Source organism: Leuresthes tenuis, unplaced genomic scaffold, assembly GCF_036924035.1.
Source record: "Leuresthes tenuis unplaced genomic scaffold, fLeuTen1.0.hap1 SCAF_21, whole genome shotgun sequence".
NCBI classification, from domain to species: Eukaryota; Metazoa; Chordata; class Actinopteri; order Atheriniformes; family Atherinopsidae; genus Leuresthes; species Leuresthes tenuis.
The window spans coordinates 25,564,535-25,584,836 of NW_027325375.1; the positions used below are offsets into that span (position 1 = coordinate 25,564,535).

Sequence of the window (20,302 nt, forward strand, 5' to 3'; positions counted from 1 at the left end):
TGTTTCAAGGCCAAACTTAGAAATACTGCCATGGATTCCAGGTGGCGGTGCATTGATTTCAATGTGCAGTAAGCTTTTCTCCAGTAGTTTTTCCCTCCCACTGCATTGCTTGTTTTTTCCCCCTTTTTCCTTCATTCTAATAAATCTTTCAGAGAACAAACAAATGGACTCACATGCACAGCACCACCAATGACACAGAGTCAGACAAAATTACTTTATTAAATGAACCCCTAATGGAGCATCCGATGAGTCCGCTGTAATGAAAATGTAAGGAGGTCACTGAAATTACTAACATTTTGCATTAATAGAATAAAGTCATAATGTCGAATAAAGTTGAATACCTAAGATTAGATTAAACCAGCGTTAGCACATAGACCTACTATACTATAGAAACAGCGAATTTCTTTCATTCTCAGCAAAAAAACACAGGGTGGTAATAAGTATTAGCACTTTAAAGATTTTCTGCTGAAAATTGCTTCTGTGCAGGAAGAGAAACTGTACGGCCTGAAAGCTGAAACAGTTGCCAACAGATAGACGCAATAGTATCGATTGTTAAACCTGGGTGCAATACAGAGTGGATTTGTTGTATCACAAGATAAAAGAAGACAGATCATCAGGTTGTTTGATCTGGAATGTGTGCAGCTCAGAAGGGCTCTCTCCTGACTCTCAATTGTAGCCTATTGATGGTTTCAGTCACTATGTTTTGTGGATGGTAGCCCGCAGTTGTATCACTGTAAACCTCATTCTTCTTCCTGAGGATTTACACGCTGGCATTTGGCATGCACTCACCTCCTAAACTTGAATTGATAGACCAGAGGAGTCAATTGAACATGCTGAAATAAACTTTTTTAGGTCTTTGACATACACTTTAAGACTTTGGAACACATATCTGAATGCTCTTTATAATCAGAGCACTTATAATTTATCATTCATGTGCTGAATGTGGCTGTGCGGTGTGTGTGTTGTTGATTGTGTCTCTTTTTAAGCTACTGTCATGCCCCCATTTTAAATTGCCCCTTGGGGGTAAATAAAGTAATTTGAATTGAAATATTTCAACTTGAAATAATATTTAAACTTTCTTACAACATTTTGACTTTAAATGACATGAAATCTTGCTACTCTAATTTTTTTTTTCTCATTGACCTTAATGCTCCGTCATATCTTCAATGCGATCAAGAATGACTGTATGACTCCAAGACAAAATACATTGTCCTTTTAATCCCAAAGTTCCATTTGCTACATCTCATACAGTAAGCACATGAACGAGAGAGTGCAAGATACAGAGTCCAGTCACTGAGCATATAGAGAGCAACTTCCCAACAAAAACACAAAAGTCCACAAAGTTCCCGGAGCTTTGACTTTGTGGAGGAAGTCTTTGATCTCTCAATACGTAGGGACATGCAGTGAAATTGCTGGAAGGAGAACACAGTGTGTACAACTCTGTTTGCAGACAGCTGCTAATTCACAGTTAGGTTTGAAAAGTGCACACAAAGTACGGATCCTGTAAGTAGCTTGATGAATATTACTGTATCTCTATTATCTTCATAATACCATAACACGTAGTGTTACAGAGCTCAGTGTAAGACAGCAGTATTTATCAGATGTAAAAATAAATGACATGACATATCAATATTCACAAAAACTATTTGAATTAATTTCACAATATCTACAAATTCACAACTTAGTAACATTTTCAGAGCAGTTGCCATTAATAATTTGTTTAGTTGATCTAATAATCTACGGCTTTCTACGCATCAAGTGGTTTGCATCGATGCTGTAGAGGTTATTTTGTATAAAACATAATATTTAATGCTGTGCTAAATAGCATAAATATATTCATAGTATTATACTCTTAATATACTGTATTTTAGTGTATAGGATGACATGTTTTTACTGAAGTTAACTCTGGCCCGGTGAGGAAAATACCACATGAATAAAACAATCTTAATCAAACCTGGATGGCAAGAGGATGGAGTCTTGTTAATCATAAACTCTCTGCTACGTGGAAAAATTAAATTCAGGATTACCACAGATGTTTATCCTAATATGCCAGGTGTACATGCATACTCAACACTGTTATTTCAATAATTTATGTAAAAATTAACCAGCTATCTACTATTTTTGCTCCATTACACGTTTGTTTTTAGTGGCCGTTAGGTTACTAATGTAAAAGTTTGGATGATGGTGATGATGATGATGATGATGATGGCTGTGCAGCTCTGGAAGTGTTTTCCGTTTTTTGGCCATCCACAGATGTGGACATAAATGTAACCTCACAAACTGAACTCTATGAAAATAGTAACTACAAATAAAATTGCAACATTTTGGTCCAATCAGGAAACGTGTTGCACAGACACAATAATGTATTAAATGACTGAAAATTTTTTAAGGGTGATATGACCAGTGGACAACACAAAATCCATATGAAACCCTTCACAGAGCCCCAAGACGTTAGATATAGGCTAAATCCACAACTCTTTAAAGAGTCTTATATATTTTTTGTCTTAATATAAATATTTAGTTCATATAACCCCTGTTAGGAATGTTGGGTATCCAAAAAAGGATTTTCTAAACATGACTACAGTTTAATTTTCAGTCTTTTTTTTGTCTTTCCTCAGAAATCGGATTATAAACAGGATCCACATTCTAAGCTGAACAGTTCCAACATGTAAGAAATTATCACGGAATGGTATTACCAGATACTGACACGTATGCAGCCTGTTGGTGATGTGTCTTATTAAAATGGTTGTGTTACTCAGAGGATGACTACTTTCTAGGACTACTACGATCTTTGATTTACACTATTTTGACAAATCAAATGCAGTTCTCAGACTCAGCAGCTGTTACTTAGAGCTGCCTACCTACTGAACCTTTATCCTATTACTCAGAGGAATCATACATAAACATTAGAGATGTATGTCTTCACATCCTGAATTAGCTGCAGCCAGCAAGCTTTTTACTCCATCAGCAGATGCATAAGAAACCATTCCATCTGAGACAACATGATAAAGTTTGGAGAAAGAGATTCATTGAATATATTAGATTACTATCAGAAGTCTGTGGAGGTATTCAAGATAGCCGATCAAACGGGGACCTGGTTTAACTGGTTTGAAATCAAAATGATGACAATAATTTGTTATGAAAAGTTTTTCAAATTTTATAATTTGAGTGCCTCACATTTGTAATGCGAGTTCACAGTGTTGTGGGATTTTTCGGGAGAGGCTCTTTTGCAATGGAAGTAATGTGCCTACAAGGATCATCAGACATGTGGGATGAAACCTCCTGACATGTTTTGATTAGGCCTCTCTAAAGTATAATTAAAATCACCTTCCTTCTGTTCACAACAGTTAATCACCAAAAAACTAATAAGAAATGATTTTTTTGATCCATGGATTATTCATTTAAGGTTTTACTGAATTAAACTTAGAAGGAATTTGCTTCCAAATGAGGGAAAACACTTTCAGAAATGTGTTCCAGCTGTATTTTACAAGCATCATATTAGTATGCATAAATGGAGTTTGGGAATGTTTATGCAGGTAGTTATGTGTAGGTAATAGAGTGACTGGAATGAACCACAGGAACACTGACACTATGCCCTATTTCATTATGACAAACATCATTACTGCAGAGTGCAGACGTAAATGTGTACAGATTGTCATGCATAAACCTGTGACTGATACACTGTACACGATTCGTGTTATTAACAAATCTTTACAGAGGCCACAACACAATTCACTCTTTCTCCTGGGCTCAACAAGATTGACTGCATGTTGGGGTCTCACGTATAGCACATCCTAGGGTCTATACCAAAAAAAAAAGCTTAACATCCTTTTAAACACGTACCAAATTCAACAGATAGATACAGATTGTCACCCACACATACAGATAGCACTAAACAAATGGAGACAAACATTGGAGACACTTGTCACCATGGAGACAAATCTGATGTGACTGTGATTACCTGTTCCAAAATAAGCCATCGGACCCTTATTTGCTCATCTGTGCGCTCATAACAATTAAGGAAATAAATGTACTGCTGAAGAAATTGGGCATAATTTTACAGCATAATTATCTCCAAAAATGACTGGGAATTGAGTGGAGTTATTGTTTGATTGTGGAATATTGGCATTTGTTAGCTACTACCAAACACAAAACCAATGCAGTATAGAAAATCAAATCAATACCAATACACTCCACACAAAAGTATAGCATAAATAAAAATGTTTTGCTTATGGCGAGGCAGAAATGCAGAAAACTTATGGCCCAGCAGCAGCACCCGATTCAAAGAAAACAGAAATGTCTGATACGACTTAATAAGTAAAACTTGTAATGTAATTTACATATCCATGAAACACATACTCTAAACATCAATTCAGAATTCGACTTTTATCTGAGGTAATGGTGGTATTTTGTTATGACTGCTTAGTGCATGTAGATGCCATGAGTCAAAACAATTGCTCTGGACTACATCAGATCCTTTAATCTCTTTGCTTTGTCTTTTCACAGGCAGAGGTCTGTTAGCATTACATACTGATAGGCAGTTTCACACTTTGTGCCCCTATCCACGAGTTGGTCGAGGTGGGCATAGCCATATACTGCAGTGTTGTGGAGCCTGTTGGTACCAGTGAATGTTTACATGTTATACAGACACAGACCTTTGTTTAAGCATGTCCGAGCCTTTATTTTTATGATGAGTGTATTTACCAAGGCACATAGCTTATCTGTCACTGAACCATAATCAGCCAGTTAAAACAATAAGAACCAGTGGACTAGAAAATGTACAGGCTGCAGTGGGACTGGGATTCAGCATGAGCTGAAGGCCAGACACTGACAATTATTAATGATGTTCTTATAAGTCTATACAGGCTGTGCCCAACTAACCTAGCACAGTAAAGTGACCAGTGAATGGCTGCTTTCTTTTCTGTAGCATCAGTGTGTATTTGTGTATATGTGTGCATACATGTTGTCACGCAATGGATATATCAGCTCCTTATCGCTGGTAATGAGCTACAGAGGAAACCTAAAATGCATGCTTGCTCTAAAACACAAACATGTCCAAACGTGGTGAAAGCACAATCTGGCTACCCTACGAAACGGCAAGCAATCAAGCTACGACAAAGGAACACTTGGCAACTCACAAAGGGGGGACAGGGCCAGAGCTAAGTGCGGAGGGGAGAAAATAAATGCTACACAAACACTGACTGATGTGAGAATGTGCTTCCTCTGGGTCCACTACTGCATGTGAAGTTTATGCACTTTCAACTTTGCCTTCCATCTATACAGACGTGCAAAATATCAAATGTTTAAGAAAAAAACTGACGCACAAAACATGCGTACACATACATACGCACACATTAAGATGTAATGGACTTGGCCTTCTATGAACCTTTCTACCCTCCCAAGCAAATTGGATTAATTGGTAAGATTCAGTTTAGGTTCTGTGCCTTAATGATGGCGGGCTTTCTGTTGACATACGTAGCCCAGTACCCTAAGTTGAAGATGAAGAACAAAACTGGGAAAATGATGCGCGATATCTTGTCGACTTTGCTGACACGGTTGTAGGATTTCTTGGCCTCTGTGTAAGGGTCATCCATTTTATGCAGATAGGAGTGTTTGGCTGATGGTCCAGGGGCGCTCTTGGAAATGGTTGTCAAGCCTTGGTCTTTGGCGACGTTCATGGCATAGGTGGTCCCGACGATGTTGAAGGTGTTGTTTGCCTTTTTGGACAAAGTGGCAGATTCTCTTCTCTGAAAAGAAAGAAGCCAGTAAATGGTGTCAGCAGCGAAGTACTAGACTAAACAATACTTCCATTTGAACTCATGAAGAGGAAATAGAAGCAACACCACGAGACACGACACACACAAGAACAAAACAAAAGCCTAACCATATCTTTAATCCTGGCCATGTTAGCCTGAAACGGTTCCTGAAAAGAAAAGTAGAAAAGAAAAAAAGTTTACCAATTATATTAAAATTACCCAACTTACATACTCTATTCATCAGTATCTAGCTGAAACTGTGACTTTGAACATTTTACACTGTTAAACTGTCAAATCAAAGCTACAGCATACAAATTTGGATTGCAGAAAAAGAATGTCATGAATAAAAAATATCATGACAAAATGATCAGGTTGGGGAAATTAAGAACAGTTCTACTTGGCATCATTGCAGAACCAGGCTGGACTGGCGTCTGATACTGCTAACGGTAGCAGTAGCAGCTCAGAGCAGGATTAGACACAAAGCAAAACAAAAAAATAAAAACAAACATAAAAAAACAGTGCCTGAAAACATGTCTGACAAACTGTATCAATGAGAGCAGCCAGGCCTCTTCAGGCAAACAGCTTGTGATAAAACAAACACGACAAAGGCTGCGTGAGATAATGCAAGCTGGAGAGTCTGTTGTCTTCATCTGACTCGAGAGTCATGATTAGTCTGTCTTTCATTTTTAAATCACACAGGAAGACACAATTTTATTTACTAAATTGGCACTTTCACATATGTCAGCTTATTGGAGCACGGTGCTGTGCCCGTGGTGCATGTCGGGGAACGAGTAGGGCACAAAGATTGATTACTGAGCTGACTTTTAGTTTCCTGGTGGCACTCAGCATGTAAGTTTGTGCTGTGGTAATTTCCTTGACACCATTTATCCTCACTGATGCCGCTCTAAAACCTGCAGCGGACCTAAAACTGTGTGCGTCGAGTAACAGCAGGTTCATCGCATTTCCTCATCTCTCCTGTGGCCGCCTGCGTGTCACCCAGAAATCATTCACAGCCAAATATTTTGATAGCTCTCGACTCTTAAAATGCCCCAGGTGGATTGAGAAGAGAGGAGTGATGTTTGAAAGTGATGTTTGAAAGGGGTTTTATACTTTAATCTTACTATATTGAATTAAAAGTAAATCTACTTTGTAAAAATAGATTTGATGCTCATCAAAAACAAAGAGCAGATGCAGCTTGGTCATATATCGTGCATAACTGACATTGGTTTAAAATGACCCTCTGAAGGAATAAATTCATTTTGGCTCATTTTGGTAAATAAATCTGTCACCTCCACTCTCCGGCTCACAATTTTAGTGCAGGAAAAGTTCTGTTTTTTAACATTCAACAAGACACGTGGGATAGGTTCCTTCAGTTTCACTAATATCAATATAATATTTTTTATATCAGATGTGAGAAGCAGTGAAATAATCCTGACAGAACTTTTCACAAATGTATCAATTCTTTAAGTTTCAGACTTTTAGGGGAAGGTGATGAAAGCTAAAGGATTAAGAAGGAGAAGTATTTAATGCGATATGTGTGTTTTCTCCTAAAGCAAGACAAACAGTGTGAGAATGATCCTTCCTTTGCATTCACAGCAAGTCTTGTTGAAGGCTAACAGCGCTCACAGACAGATGAGGGTCACACTGGTGCTCCCAGATAACCAAAGTCTTTTCCATCTAACATACCGCAAGCCTTCTCTATCACAAAGACCGCTTACATCAGCAGGAAAACTAATCACCACAGTAACGTGTCACATGACCTTAATCATAGCTCACTGGACTCTTCAGTCTTTAGTATTATGAATGTTTTCTGTAAATTAACCTGACAAATGAGCTGTACGGAGTCATTTTCTGTTGCTTTTTAGCTGGGCTGTCATCAGCAGTAATTTATATGGTCTAATTATAAGGGAAACCATCTGTGGTATTGGGCTATATGCACATGTTTATGAACCTAATGTAACACAGCACATGATTTACTTCTGCCCAAAGATTCTTGTGCATATTCAGAGCAATATGGCTAGCTGCAGGCAAAAAAAAAGAGAAAAAAACCCCAATGCATCAATTGACCTAGTCTTTATAACTCAAATTTTCTGAGTGTGATGATGTATCCTTGGGGTGATAGTGATAGTGTGCCTTGCCGTGTCCCACTGTTTGGAGCTGAATGGGTGCATGTGTGCGTGTAACTGAATCCTTAGACAGTCTGTCCTCCTCCATGATAAGAGAGGAGGTGTTGGCACATTTAATAGCCTCTAGAAAGTGAGCATGTGGCCATATGAAAATGTAGATTTAGGGAGCCACAACGTCCCTGTTCGTGTCCTTGTGGGTTTGTATTTCTGTAGTTGTCTTGATGTTGGAGAAGTGCTCTTAGCCGGATCTCATTAACACATTTTGTTTCATGTAATCTGTCACAGAGTTGATTAAAACACGCTTTTGAATTTCAAATCACTGAAAATGCTCCTTTCTCCAAACACACTTTCACTTGTGTTTTAATAATTTGTTTCCCCTTTGTCACCTTCTTTTGTGTTTCTTTTTATTGCACACAGAATTTATAAAAGACACGTCTCTCCTCTCCTGATGAACCTCTGCATTGTTCTGGGCAATTAGTCTCATATAACCACTCCATTTTGCTGCATTACAAAAAGGTTATAATTAGAGCAGTTGCAACAAGCTTCCCATGAGGCAAATAATCAACCATAAAACCTCCACATAAAACAAAGGTGTGGAAAAATTCTGATCTAAGAAGGTAATAACAATGTGCCTCCAGAAAAGGTAGCTCCGCTTTGTCTTTTGCACCTGAGCTCTCGAACATCCACAGCAAAAGTTGTTTCCTTTATAGATAGAGCAGCATTGCCCCAATGACATGCACCTGCTCGAAGTGAAGGTGACAGGCTGTGCTTTCAAAGAAGTCATTGTGTTAAAGCATCTGTAGATGTAGTGGTTTGTGTTGCAGGTGTGGATCCACGTGAAACTGTGATAACACCTTTGCTCCAGCAGAGAAAGCTACTACACAATCAGCCAATGCTCCTGCCACCGCTGATGCAAACACCACTTAATGTCTCACACAGTAGTGTCCAATCATGTGTCACGGAGTGGCAAGAATTCAAGCTTTCCAACCAGAAGCTCCCCATCGATTCATTCCTGTAATAAGCACACCCTCAGCTGGCGAGAGGAAAGCTAATTAGGTAAAGGCTCGTCAAACAATGTTCGGTGGAAAGAATGGAATAGAACGGTATGGACGATCCATAACCAGCAAAGTGAATTAGTTTGCATAGATTTGTCTTAAACTCACCATTTGACCACCAAAGTGGTAGCTGAAACCCTGAATACATACTGAGCTAAAACCTCTCTCCTGAAAAGCACTTTTCCTCATATAGTTTCTTCTGCTACTCGATCCATTTTTGCTCCATACGTTAAAGGAAGAAGTATTTCAAGTCTTGAAGGCTTTGCTTTCAGTTGTTCAGTCTTGCAGGGAGTATGATGGGGGTGTCTTGTCACTTTCTATGACCCCATTCTTTTTTTATCTATCGCGACAACTGCATGCTCAGCACAGCCCATGAGAACACAGTCCAGGCTGTTGCCATTTAGAAGAACCTTCAAAAGGGTGGAAAAAATATCCTTGCCGGCTGAAAAGTTCCACAACAGCAGTATGCATTTCTGTCTGTCAGTCTGAAGACCAAATGTCAAGCTGTGAAAAAAAGAAAGACTGGGAATGCTGCACTGATTGTGTCAAACAGTTTGTACATAGGAAGCAAAAAACAGATTTGTGACACTGTCTGCCACAGATAAGCGTTTTCATGTGCTGCAGCAGCAACCAAGCAACAGAATTTACCACTGACACAGTTTGATAATATTCATTATGAGACCCTCATGTTTTTTTTTTTTTCACAAGCATCCAAGAAGGTCATCCTTTTAATTCAGGTTGAGCTTCTGTGTATTACAACATAATTACAGGTTTATATTGTTCTGTTTATTTGAGCTGCTTTGTAATTTAGTCTGGACTGTTGTGTATTTTCTTGTTTTAATCAAAGTCTGCCTTATCAAAAATATGTACATAGCTGTTGAGATTTCACCGACTGGTTTGTACGCTACAATTTAAAGCTGGAAATTTTTACATTTTTGTGAAAGCCATTTCAATTTTTTTAATTGGATGCTAGAAGCCAGGGATGGGTCTGACTGAGAACTCTGGAAACTCTGAAAACTTATACTGGCTAAGGCTGCCTGAAGCAGGCTGTTTGGGCTGCTGCCATGTCCTGATTAGACCAGTCCGTTCTGACTGGCTGCTAAGAGATGCCCTTTAGCAGGCTTCTGCAGGCCACAGATAGGGAAAAAATGTCAACTTATTTGATAAATCACAAGTTTAAGTTCAAACCTGTCCTGAAATATGATATAATCCCAGCACTGGGCCACCTCAGGACATATTTTTGTGGGCAAACTTGAAAGATTAGTGGAAATAGAAGTAACAAATGAAGTATTCAGAGCAACATGAAGCCTGAGCTTTTGAGCTTTTTTAGACATATATTAAATTTAAGTTTTGACACTTTTCATGACAGAAAAATAAAGCACTGTTTAACCGTTATGTTTTAAGCTCAATGTGAGCTGAAATGATGAACATTTGGAAATGAATAAATAGTTGCACAACAAAGGAGGGCAAAAATAGCTGCATTTGAGTGTCTAAAATCTGAGCTTCAAATACATACCAGTGTTGCCAGTTTTCTTGCTGTCGGCAACTTAAATCCCACATGTGGTTTTTGAAAAAAAAATAAATAAAAAAAATAAAAAATCAAGCTTGATGCTGTCCTCTGACATCTTCTCATTTAATGAAGGATCGGCTCAAGTGGAAAAACTTGAGCAAACAATTTTTCAATCAACTAAATTATGTAAATTCAAATTATGCTTTTGGCAGGAGGACAAACATTTTTGGTTATACTCTCTGGTCGATTCAATAGCGTCGAATCAAATCACTGCAGACTATCAACTCTTATTGTTCCTTATTTGATCCATTGAAAACAATCAATAAAATAACCAACGAGGCTTATTGCTGGAACAATTCTGCCTTTTGATGCAAAGCTACAGCTTAATTATCTTGAAAAGAAGCACGACTGCTCAATACATTCAGCACAGATCAAAGAGCTTAAACCTTCTCTGATACCATCCCATGGTACTGATCTTTACCGTTTTGTGAGATCGGTTTTAAAACGTCATAAAATTCAAAGTATCCTTAAGTGCTGGGGTTATTAGAAACCTGTCATGCTTTATTATATGGACATATAATAACTAGTTTGGACTCCTGCTTGCACATTTGGCTGGTTTCCATTTAAAGTACAACCAGTACTTTAAATAGGCCAAATACAGACAGGAAAATATGCTAAAACACTCAGAACCAACTTGTATTTCTACTTCACTGCTTTAATGAAAATTCACTTCTTTTTTTTTGTATTCTTACAAACAACACACAAACATCCCACATTATCGACAAATGAAAATCCATGAGTTGTGACTCATCTGGTTTCATGTAGGCAAGCAATGCACACTTTTTAATCAGTGTGCCTATAATGTGGAAATGTGGATGTCAGGACACCAGCATCTTAGAAGAAGAGCTGAGCATATGCTGTTATTGTAAATCAAGGCCAATGTCTCTGGGAGTTTACCTCTGTTTCTGCTCACTGTTCCGCCCCACTGTTCTTGTTCCATTTGGATGGTAATGAATAAATAAAAGGTCTCTTTATACTCAAGTACTCAAGGCTGCATTAAAAGGGAACTTTCCATTTGTTTCCAAAGTGTAAATTCCCCTAATGGCCCCTACAGTGTAAAATAAAGAGTTTAGGAACAACTTTGAGTATTTTTAACATTAAATTCAAAGTTGGAATGTAATAAGCAACAGCAACAAAAAAGGGCAGGAGACTTTTTTCCTTATAGAAGGCCGACAATTTGTGTTTATCATGATGTGTGTGCAATCTTTAATTTTGGTGTGCTGTGACGTATCAGAGGTGCAGGCGTGAAATATGTTATTTCATTTGTCACTCACCCTTATTTCCATGCCCTCTTTTTTGCCATCCCATGCCCAGCTGCGCTTGGTGAAGTAGTTGACCGTAGCAAACTCAATCAGGGCAGAGAAGACAAAGGCATAGCACACAGCCATGAACCAGTCCATGGCGGTGGCGTAAGCCACCTTAGGCAGGGAGTTTCTAGCACTGATGCTCAGAGTGGTCATGGTTAGGACAGTGGTGACCCCTGAGGATAGAAGGAAAGGATAAGTAAACAGGTTCTTTTAAAGTAGAATTTTTTTTGAGTCAAATTTTCCCATCACAGCTCTCCCTTCTCATTAAAGTTTACTTAACGGCTCTCTTGAGAACCATGCAGCTTAAAAACAGTGTTGAAAACAAAGATGTGTCCATTAAAATCAATTATGTAATTAGGTTTTGGGTTAAAAGTTAGATTCAAGTAAAAAGTTTGGAACTATATGATGGTCCGGTCCACTGCACTGCAGAGCTTTACGTAATCTACTGTAAGAAATCAGAAAGTTGAGCTTCATACTGCTGACACAATTCACTGATGCATAAACATTACCAGTGCACTGGGTCAGTCTATCAAGCTCAAACTACAATGAACTAGTTCTCAGTGCAAACATTTTTATGTTTCAAGTTGTAAAAAAACCCCAAACAATTGAACTTTCCTTTATCTCAGACACAAAGCCAGACGCGGCACTGCATATGTTTAGTTCAAGCAGCCTCATTTGAAGGATTGTGTGCAAAGGTTACCTCAGTGGAAACTTTAGACTGTAAAAAGTCAACAGCTGATCTATGTCGACTAAAATAAATTAATCTGGAAATGAATCCACTGGGGTGTAAACTTTGAACTATTTCACAGATCATTTCACATCCCAGCCTTTTCAGTCTTCAGGCTCGGAACGAGATGTGGCTCGAACAATTGTCGCCCACCGAGCCACACAAAAACAATCACTTTTCTGTTCAGTTCCATCTCTTCTGATTAAAAATGGATACACAGTAGACGCTAAATAGGAATACTGAGAAGAGCAAGGAGGTCAACTCATTTCAGTCTGTCATGGGTGAAAAATTACAAACGGAATAAGATTGATAACTATAACATTTTTGGATGATGATTTTTTCCCCCCTTTTAAATATAATTAATTTTCAATGACACGACTTGATTCGAATATTTACACTGTGTACAATAGTTCAGTTTGATTCAGTGTGTATGATGAATTTGGTGAGAAAATGTGGAAAGGTTGGGTGTAAAATGTGAATGAAAACAGAATGCAATGATTCGTAAAACAAATTTGTATGTTTAACAGAATGTAGGAAACATCTCAAATGTTTAAAGTGAGACATTTTGCTGTTTCATGGAAAGTATTTGCTCATCTCATGTTTGATGGCAGCAAAAGGACGTGTAAATTAACTGCTACAGAAAAGAAAGAATTGGAGATACATGCTACAAATGATTAGGTGAATTGGCAACAGGTCAGTGACATTATTAGGTGTAAAAAGAGCACCTTAAAGAGACAGAGTCTATTGCAAGTAAGGCAGAGATTCAACAGTCTGCTCAGGAACACTTCCAGAAATCATTTTCTGTGAACACAGCTCACCGTGCCATCAAAAAGTGCAGGTTAAAGCTGTATCTTGCTAAGAAGAAGCCATATGTGAAGGTTTTTCAGGAATGCAGCTATCTTCTCTGATCCAAAACTCATTTAAAATGTGCTGAGGCAAGGTGGAAAACTCTTTGCTATTCTTTTAGGAAATGGTAAACTGTTAGACTGAAGTCCCAATCAGCGTTAGACTGAGTGGGATTTGGCTCGTTGTCAGCGCTCAGTTCAGTAGCTTACATCTCTGATAGTATGATGGTGCGTTTGTGACCTTTTACAAGCTGAAAACATTTCAAGCATCATGAAATGCAAAATAGGACAAAGACAACCAGGACTGTTGAGCAGCTAGAATCCTCTATCAGACAAGAATGAATCTATATTCCTCTCTTAAAAGTCCAGCAACTGGCCTCCTCAGTTTCCAGATGTTTCCAGAGTGTTGTTAAAAGATAAGGGGATGCTACACACGATAAACATGAACCTGTCCCAACTTTTCTGAGATGTGCTGCTGCCTTCAAAATTCAAGATGAGCCAACATTTTTCGTGAAATAGTAAAATGTTATACTTTAAACATTCAATATGTTTTCTTTGTTTTAAATGAATAACATATCTGCTTGTGGGATTTAAAAATTGTTCAGTTTTTAACTGATTTACAACTGAGAGGTTGAGATGGACAACGCAATTCATATTCTGAGCAACTCTTAAATGTGCATACTCTTCAACATCTATTGTATAATGTGGGCCATAGTTCTGAATGAAAATGCTAATTGTCACATTTCATCTTTTCAGCTTTGAGTAAATGATGATTTACACAAAATGCTCTTGACATTAATTGCACCGAATGAAAAAATTGGATCAATTATTATTCAGGGTACAAATGGAGCAAACATGGTTAAGTGCAATGGATAAAATGCCGACTTCATATTAAATAAAAATTACTACTGGGCCTCCAATTTGAACTGATCTCTGTTCACATATTATTTGTAACATATTAGATATTCTTGTAAATGCCTGGATTTTGATATGTTGAATGTCTTCATTAGAAATGCTGAGACCGCTTTCTACAAAGAAGAGTTGATTTACGATTTCATTACGGCTTCTCTGATTTGTTAATTTTTTATAGACCACAACAAATGTGGAGTCTGACTCTCATTAAGAGTGTGTGGTAACGTCAGTGGGATTATAGTGGTTTTTAAACCTGACTTGTTTTAAATATACCAGACAGTGCTAACATAGTAGTAGCACGTCGTTTCAGACCAGACAAGATTTAGATTTTTTTTTAAATGTACTGTACTTTTTAATGTACTGTATGTAAACTCTCAAAAGCCCTCTTTTAAAATGATCCGACTTGATCAATGGAACATTTATTCAAATTAGAAACACATTAATTAAAAACACACCACTCACCAAATACAGTGCGAGCAGGAACAGACTCTCTGTTAAGCCAGAAGGACACCTGAGACAGTATCACAGTCATGATGCACGGGAGGTAGGTTTGAATCACAAAATAGCCAATTTTCCGTTTCAAATGGAAATATGTTGTCATCACTACATATTCTCCTGTGGGAAAAGAGAGAAGCACAGAGAGAAAAGGAGAGAGACAAAAAGGGCCAAGATTATTAACACAACTAAGTCCAGTTGGGAGCAACAAATGAACCATGTGGAAACAGAAACTGTTGTTTAAAAAAAGTCCCGAGGTTGTGCACTGATGACTAACCACAGCTTCTCTTCAGTTTAAACTAACCTCAGTTTAGAAAAGCAAATACATTTGACAACTGACAGAAGATATCTCTGACTAGTACATCTCTGTTGCAGATTTGTTGATACAGTTTGGTTAAAGAATTTCAAGGCTGCAGCAAAAAAGCTAATAAGATAGAAACATTGAGTTGAGATAAGACGGCAGACGTTTCCTCTTTGATTTAATTAAAGCTGGTCACTACCAGACAGCTTATTTTTCTTTATGTAGATGATCACATCCTGTATTTGGATAGATCATAAAGTTTAAATGTTGCCTTGTCCAAAGGAGCAGTTTCAGACTTTCAGACCTTTACGTTGTAAAAATAAAGAATTCACTGGCATATTGCTGTACAATTTTCTGGAGTTATCTTTTACTGTAGATGGGAAGAATTGATGTCTGCATCATTCTCACCCATTTGTGTTTGTCACTAGTGGAAGCAAAAACAAATTCTCAGTTTCCCTAAGCGCTGGCTCTCATTGCCATGTTTGCAATCTGTGTTGCAGAGATATGACAAAAACATCCTCCCATTCCCTGAGGGTTTCGCTCTGAAGAGATTCTAGCAAGGGCTGAAGAGGCATTCTATGTCCTTAGCTCACTGTAGTCCATTAAATTTAGAATCAAAAGAAATTAGATTTTCTGGCATCCATAAGCCAAAGCAATCTAAGAAAAGGGCCACACTGAGTCCACTTTGTGACTTGCAAAACTTCACTTGTTCTTTCAAAGTATATTTGAAATTCTCCTGACTTAAGTTAAATCTGCCAAACAGCATTATAATAAAGATGGACTCAAGGAGAGCATACTCTGTAGAGTTAAACAAGTGGACTTATTTAAACAAGAGTACTTCCACTACAGCAACAAAGCACGATCATGTTCTTTTTTTTTGTCTCCAAAGACAACTGATGTCTGACAGATCTCTGATGCTGTAACTCACCTCCTGAGAGCTACATGGGCAAACAGCTTCAGTTCAGAGATTAAATCTCTCAAAATAGGAATTTAGGGTGGCTCAGTCATAAGCTGTGTTGTCTTTCAGTTAACAGAAGGAGCCTTTTATCTTTAGCTTTGCAGTTAGGAGTTCCATAGCACCTTATTCAATATTTTCGCACCATTATCTAAAGCTGTTGATTGATGTTAGGAGTGTTATGTTTCATGGAGAAACACCTTTCTAAAGTATCATGATAGTCAGTTATGAATTTAATAAGAGATACAGGACATTCTCTATAGTTGCTGAACTTAAATATACAATACAAGTGGAAAGTCTTGACATATCTGCTCATGTAGACGTTGTTGGTGTAAATATCGTCATTGCTAGAAGACACTGATCAACTACAACCATATGACCACCTGCTTAATATTGAGTAGAACCCCCTTTCCCACGACACCTCTGAAGATATTCTGTGGTATGTGGCACCAAGCCATCAGTAGCTGATCGTTTTTGTCCTGTAAGTTGTGTGCTGCAGCCTTCATGGATCAGAGTTATTTGTCCAGCACACCCACACAAATACTTGAATGGACTGAGGCAAAGTCAACAGTCTTCCCCAAACTATTCTTTAACCATAATTGCAGTGTGGCAGGGCAAATTGTCCTGCTGAAAGAGGCCAATGACACCATGTAATACAGTTTTCCTGAAGGGATGTGCTTGGTTAGCAGCACTGTATAGGTAGGTGGTGCATAGCACAAAAAAAAACGTGATTAATTGTGTGCACTGTGCTGTGTTGTGACACCTTTCTACCAGGACCAGCATTTATTTCAGCTTTTGAGCAACAGTAGTTCTACTGTCTCAGACAACATGGGACAGCCTTGAATGCGCATGATCCTGTCGCTTATTCAACAGTTTTCATTCCTTGGAACACTTTCTCTGGTAGTGCTTTAAACTGGTTCAAGTCCTATCTCGAGGACAGGATATATTTTGTTAAAATTGGTAACTGTGTCTCAGACCAAATGGCTATGACCTGTGGGGTTCCTGGGACTCCTATTGTTCAATCTGTACATGCTTCCAATAGGCCAGCTAATACGTAGCCATAATGTGTCCTACCACAACTATGCAGATGACACTCAGATCTACGTGTCACTGATGGCAGGAGAACACGGGCCTGTGGATACTTTGTGTCACTGCATCAAACAGATCAGTGTGTGGATGCAAAACAATTTTCTCCAGCTAAACTCAGACAAAACTGAAATCATTGTCTGTGGCCCACAGAAACAAAAAAAGTGTTATTAGTCACCTCGAGACTCTCTCTCTAAATCCCAATAATCAGGTTAGAAATCTCAGGGTAATATTGGACACATATCTGAACTTTAACAGCCACATTAAATCAATAACATCGGCAGCTTTTTACCATCTAAAAAACATTGCCAGAATCAAAGGAATAGTGTCCAAACTAGACTTAGAAAGACTAATCCGTGTGTTTGTCTGCAGCAAGTTAGACTACTGCAACGGCCTGCTCACTGGGCTCTAAACGGGCTGTAAGACAGCTGCAGGACATCCAGAATGCTGCTGCTCGAATCCTGTCTAGAACCAGGAAATACGACCATATTAGTCCAGTGTTCAGGTCTCTGCACCGGCTTCCTGTCTCTGAGAGAATAGACATTAAAACAGCTCTGCTTGTGTACAAGTCTCTTCATGGTCTATCACCAAAGTACATCTCTGACATGTTAGAGCCATATGAACCAGCTCGGACTCTGAAAACCTCAGGGAGGGGTCTCCTGCTGGTGCTCAGAGTCAGGACTAAACAAGGTGAGGCTGTGTTTCAGTTTCATGCTCCTAAAATCTGGAACAGTCTTCCACAAGATGTAAGATTGGCCTCAACTCTGATAATGTTTAAATCCAGGCTGAAAACAGTTCTATTTAGCTGGGCATATTACAACTGAAAGTATTTTATCTACATTCTTCACTTTTAATTTAATTGATTATTTTTTATGTTTTATAAATTATGGAATTATTTTATTTGCCTTCTTGTAACTTTATGTAGCTGTAAAGCACTTTGAATTGCCTTGTGTACAAATTGTGCTCTACAAATAAACTTGCCTTTCTTTTTGTAGGTAATGACCAGTTTAGAGTGAATATCCACAAGAGATGCAGTTGTGGCAATTCTTCTGATCCAGCTGTCTAGTTGTCACAATTTGGCCCTTGTCAACATCACTCAAATCCTTAAACACAATTTTTTTTTCCCGTTTTCAACACATCAACTTCAAGGACAGAATGTTCACTTTCTGCCTTGTCATTGTAAAGACATAATTAATGTTTTTCATTTCTCATCAGTTGTCATAATGTTGGTGAAGTTGTTGAATGTGTCAAGAACGTGTGGCGTAGTGGTGATGATGAAGGACCGGAATACCAAAAACCTAACTATGACTATGAAAAAACTGACAAAGCAAAACCTGACAAAACCTAACATGAACAAAGATGGTAACAATGGAGACTTGGGTGAAGATGAATGACGGTGAGGATCTGACAAAGAACATGAACAAACCTGGAGACTAAATACAGAAGAGGGTGATTAGTGAGTGAATGCGGCTGAGGGAAGAAACACAGGTGACATGAGTGAAGCTGATGGCAGGGCAAGAATGACTGAGGAAAAAAAATGGCACAACATGGCAAAAACTAAAGACCAAACAGGAACATAAAACATGACAAAAATGCAAATCGTGACAGAATGTAACTGCTGAACTTTCACCTTGTTTTTTCATGTATTTGTTGAATTTTTACCATGAGCTTTAAGTTCCAATAACACAAGAGGCAACTGTGTGTAACAAACAAAAAGACTGCACCAGTAATAATGAGGAGATAAAAAGATCATGTACTTAAAAGGATTGGGCTGGAAGATATTTCCAATCATTTTTCAATGATAAAAACTTGGCTTTGGGCTGTAGTCTCAAAAAGAAAGAAAAATACCTTCTTTCACCTCTTGCACATCTCTTCATATTATTTTTGAAAATATGCTGAGTATTTTCTCTGAAAACTGATAACAATTTTCTCGATGGACCCAAACAATCTAAGCTGAATTTAAAACCAGAAAACTGAACTGCCAGAAAACAGAAAAGTGCAGACAGCTATTATATGAAAGCACACAATAGTGCAGGGTAAGCTGATAGAAAATGAAGAGGACAGTTTTATTGAAACGTATAATGCAAAGGTAGAAGTTTAACCCCACGATACACTGATTTTTGTTCACTGCTTTCAGTACAGTCCATTAAAATAGAAATTGGTGTGAAATTTTGCTTCACTGACCAGCCTGCACAAGCTGTAGGCAGGCAAGCTCAATGCGGTGTGCTCTTTGCCTCACTGACTAACATTTACCTTGAACTCAATCTGATTTAATTCCTGGCATTCTGTGTTCTATGCTACTGTCTTGGTGAAATTTGGGTATGGTGTACCTGTGCTGGAGCTGATGGTTTCTTTGCCAGTAACGTGACCCAGTAAGTCATACTGGTTCAGTCTGGAGCCATCCTCTGCCACAGCGACAGATCTTTCATCTCCCTGGGTCCACAAGTAGATCACCTCATTATTTGTGTAAGCATCTGGGAAACATGGACATCAAAATATGAGGCAATAGTATTTAGTGTTTTTTCAATTTTCCAACACATAAATACTGAGTGGATAAAACAAAAAGAAAACAAAAAACAGCATTAAAAACCTACTGCTTTGGCTACAGGCTCACTTTTATATAAAAAAATACATGATTTTTACTTTAGAGAACTGACTGATGTTGATATGTTGTAAACTGAAAACAAGCTTTAGCTTGAATGTGAAAGAATACTCTAATTCAATCGCGGTTACTACAAACAAATGCAACTGTGACTCATGGTGGTGTGTAACGGCTGTGGAAGACCTTGCTAATGATGCTTGAAAAAGAGATATAGCAATTGTTCTGTAGTTGTGGCTCAAGATTGCCGTATTTCCTGCTATGTTTAAGAAAAAAGCAAACTTGCTCCATCTGTACAACCCTAACCCTAACCCTAACCCTAACCCTCTTCCCTCTGATCATCTCAACACCAGACTGTGTCCTGTACAGGTTGTGCGTTTATCCGTTGCAGATAAAGCAGAAGTCCTCCCCCTGCAGCTCTGACGGTGTCTAATACACATTTTCACATTTGTAATCTGACCTTTTTGTCTATTTTTTTTTTTGAACGACCAAAGGGTCCTATGCGCCAACCTTAGATTTAATCTCTTCAATTAATTGTGTTCCATTCAGCATTTTATTTCTGTTTTTC

General features: G+C 38.2%; 1 protein-coding gene across 1 annotated transcript in view; it reads right to left on the minus strand.

Moving 5' to 3' along the window:
- Positions 1–1,173: 1,173 nt before the first annotated feature.
- Positions 1,174–20,302, minus strand: part of gabra3 (gamma-aminobutyric acid type A receptor subunit alpha3) — a 96,813-nt gene continuing 77,684 nt past the window's right edge. Inside the window, exons 7-10 of the mRNA XM_072375433.1 lie at positions 19,466–19,609; positions 14,761–14,913; positions 11,782–11,987; positions 1,174–5,747 (exon numbers count right to left, since the gene is read on the minus strand). Of these exons, the coding sequence (XP_072231534.1) occupies positions 5,427–5,747; positions 11,782–11,987; positions 14,761–14,913; positions 19,466–19,609 (824 nt within the window). The 3' untranslated portion in view covers positions 1,174–5,426. The remainder of the gene's footprint in view (positions 5,748–11,781; positions 11,988–14,760; positions 14,914–19,465; positions 19,610–20,302) is intronic.